The sequence below is a fragment of the Cervus canadensis genome, chromosome X (assembly GCF_019320065.1).
Source record: "Cervus canadensis isolate Bull #8, Minnesota chromosome X, ASM1932006v1, whole genome shotgun sequence".
Lineage (NCBI taxonomy): Eukaryota > Metazoa > Chordata > Mammalia > Artiodactyla > Cervidae > Cervus > Cervus canadensis.
This window is the reverse complement of record NC_057419.1, coordinates 52,407,706-52,411,404: the sequence shown is the minus strand read 5'-3', so window position 1 is coordinate 52,411,404 and position 3,699 is coordinate 52,407,706. Positions and strand designations below refer to the sequence as shown.

The following is a 3,699-nucleotide window of genomic DNA, read 5'->3' as shown; positions in this document are numbered from 1 at the left end:
AAAAAAAAAAAAAAAAAAAAGAAAGAAAGACCCTTCAGGAAAAAAAGCAAGTGGTTATGGACACTGACAAGGAGAGAGCCTGAGCGGCAACCTTACAGTGCAGTCTCTGTGATGTAAACAGCTGCAGAGAAAAAAGAGAATAAGCGGTTAACTTTCCACTTGATTCATTCCTTTCTTTGTCGATAAAGTATTGCAAAACAGTCATATTTATATCTCTTTCCCAGTCAAATACAACTACAAGCTTCTGGTCCTGCTCCAGAAAGCAGTATTATTTGACATGTGTTGGGGGTGTCGGTATGGGCACCTACAGTATCAGGAACAGTTCTCATGATCTATCTAAATGCTCCTATTCTGTATCTGTTATAGTCAGTCCCTGGAAATGCAAACTTTGTTTCATTATTTGAATTTTGGTTCCACCTCTTCTTCAGAATACGGGCTTCCCAGGTGGCACAGTGATAAAGATTGCCACCTGCCAATGCAGGAGACACAGGAGACATGGATTTGATCCCTGGGTTGGGAAGAACCCTTGGAGGAGGTCATGGCAACCCACTCCAGTATTCTTGCCTGGGAAATAAGAGGAGCCTGGCGGGCTACAGTCCATAGGGTCACAGAGAGTCAGACACGACTAAAGTGACTGAGCACTTCTTCAGAATTGGACTTAAATGTTCTTGATATGTCAGTGGAACTCAAAAGAATGTTCCCTTAGAGTTGTCAGTTATACCAATTCTGACGTCGATGGTCCCTCCTAAATTCTGAGCCTAGATGACCTGGAAGCTTGAGAGAGATAACAATGGTGGACATAGAGGAAAAAGGATGGAGGGTGGTAGTTTTTTGTTTTTTGAGAAACTAAGACTTGCACAGATGCCAAGAGAGAATTTCCTGGATCAAATTATGTTTGGTCCAGCTATGTTGAGTCCCAAAGAATCTGCCAGCTAGGAGACCCATGGTGCTTGAGAGTCTTTCTAAATACTCAGAAGGGGTCAATAGCAGTTTCATGGATTTTCAGGTTCTAAGAACTCATCCCATCTGTGTTTGGCTCTCATGGTATCAGCTGGTTTTCTAAGATGGCTCAGAGATGGTTGATACAATATGAACAAATGAATCTGTCTCCTAAAAGACTGTTTGCTCTCTTTAGGGTCCCTACATTTAGGCTAGCAATGTGCTAACCTCTTTGTTTCTATATTTGCTTTTTTTCTCTAAAGGAAATTTGTGGCATCACAGACATCAAGAAGATGAAGCAAAATATGATGATCCTCCAACACCATCAGGATCTCAACTATAATCCTGGAAAGCTGGAAGAACTGACAACATTTAGGATTCTACTGAAAACTCTTGAAACCTCAATACAGGCTATACTAAATTATTTCAGAACAAACATGAGCACCACCAAGAAAGATCCTCCAATTCTTTACACTAATACATTTTTGTCTGGACTCAATCAGGTCTCCTTAGAGGTTTACATTTTCTCATTGGCCAAAGATTCTTGTTCCGAGTTGTCTTGTTCAGTTCTCTTCGTGCATCTTGAGCAACTACAATATTTAATTGAGATATGCTTTTTGTGAATGGCCTGGGATCTGCAAAGGATTCAAGGGAGTTCACTTTTTCAGGGAGTTGGGGAATGTTTTTCTCTGACTGGCAGAAAAACTGCTGATGCTAGGGAATGAATGAAAGAAATACTCTCAGGGAGGTGAGGAGAGGGGTCAGGAAAGCCAGGTGTGGTGGTGTTTCTCCCCCAATCCCTGCCAATTGCAACTTGTAACTTCAGGAGGTCTCTACTAGTTGACTTATTAAAATGAGAACTAGGTCATGGGGGCTTGTGCAGTTGCCTGTTACAATGACCATGTGAGATCTCTTCTTGTGGTGACTGCTCTCTCTGCAAAACCTTTCTGCTTTTCCATGTGCGCATGTATGTCTTTGCACATGTCCAGGTGGTGCTCTGGTGGCTGGGTGGGCCGCCAATTGGTTGGAACTCACCCCTATGGCAACCATACAGGCTCCCCTCCTACTGCCTTCATCCTAGCCTGCATGCCTCCATGGAGTGTTTTGCTGCATTCTTGCTGGATTTTTTAACTAAATGTTTTGCTGCTGTGCTGCAGTATAGTTATGTATAGAGACATATAAAGATGTATATATATAAATATATATATATATATATTTTTAAGAACTGAAAATACAACTCGACCTCTAAATGACCCTATAATTAATTGTGCTAACCCAGGAATCCCTCCCCACCCCCACTACCCTACACACACACACATATGCCTCTACCAACTGCCCTAGTTCTTGGTGGAGCTTCTAAACTTTTGGTGCATTTTCAGCGTCTTAGAAGTGGCTGGGATCTACCTATGGCCCAGCTGATTCCGACGCCCCCTTAAAATTCTGAGCCAGGCCACAGAAAGGGGAACAAAAACATCAATGCCCTAGAGAAGGGGGCTAAGCTGGCATGCTGCCTTTTTGCTCTATCTGTCCTGGACTCGACATCAGCAACTGCCCCAACCTATGCTGTCCCCTCACCCAAGAAACTATATGGAGCAACGAGGCCTTGAGCTCTCTGACTTAGATGTCTGAGCAAAGGACTGCCTGACAATCAAGCCACAGCCTAGGCCCTTCCCCACAAGCTCCATCTTGGTCTGCTGTTGGTTAAGTCCCCAAATCACCTTTGAATCTCCCTTCTTGCTCCTTTCCCTTGAGTACCAGAGGGAAATTCAAAGTGATGAGAGAGAACAAGGGCCTGGGAAAGTGGAGGCTAAAAGCTTCTGCTTCTCCCATGGTTCTTCTTCCAAATTTCTCAAGAAAACAAACCAGGCCAAAATTGCTCCAAATCCCAATTAGCATTTTTTTTGAATGCCTGTGCCCAATCAGGCAAATCTAATCAAACTCCAGTATTTCCCCAGTGATTTCCTCTAGTCTGCCTTGTATCCCCACCCACCTTCAATTTATACCTTTAGGTAAATGTCCCTTCCCATTTACAACAGAAAGCCAGGAAACTGGCCTCTCCCCACTTCTCAGACAAACTTAGCGTGCTCAGTTACCTGACTCAGTCCACTGGCTGGTTCATCGAGGTGCACAATCCAACTCTAAGCACTGGTTCTCAACTCTGGAATTCCACCAGCCTAGCCCACTTAAACCAGCCACCTGTGTTCCACCTCTGCAGGGGTGAGGAGAAACATACTAACAAGGGGATAGTCCCCAGATGTCTGATTGCTGTGCCAAACAAACAAAAAAGTCTTAGCTCTACAACTAGTTAAGAAAGTTAATGGAAAAACATTGAGAGAAAACATTTAAGACTTATTTAAGCATCAGAATATGTTAACTTACTGTATGTATTTAAGTGGGGAATGTGCTGTTCCTGTGTATTTGGCTTTCTCTGCATTACTCTTTCTTCCCAGGAGGAGGTATTCGATCAAATCAGTAAGGCCACAGTTGTTGCAGCCCAACTTGACTCCTCCGTGGCTGCACATTAACAGCTGCACACATGCTCACTCACAGAGTTGGGAACCAAGTTGCATTTTTTCTCAGAAGAGTCAAATGAGTAAATTTAAGGAAACAAAAGAAAGTCCTGGGAGAGGGTAGCTTTTACTTGGCAGTGCCTAAGCAGAGCTGTGTCTTGTAATTATTTTTTAATCACCGGTGACAGTAAACTGTAATAGTACTCCATCTATTGTGCTTACTTTGCTGACTTACTACATGTCTTTGTAT

At 43.1% G+C, this 3,699-nt stretch overlaps 1 protein-coding gene across 1 annotated transcript in view; it reads left to right on the top strand.

The window, feature by feature from the left end:
- Positions 1-1,385, top strand: part of DGKK (diacylglycerol kinase kappa) — a 160,757-nt gene extending 159,372 nt beyond the window's left edge. Inside the window, exon 30 of the mRNA XM_043459737.1 lies at positions 1,203-1,385. Coding sequence (XP_043315672.1) covers positions 1,203-1,282 — 80 coding nt within the window. The 3' untranslated portion in view covers positions 1,283-1,385. The remainder of the gene's footprint in view (positions 1-1,202) is intronic.
- The last annotated feature ends 2,314 nt before the right edge of the window (positions 1,386-3,699 follow it).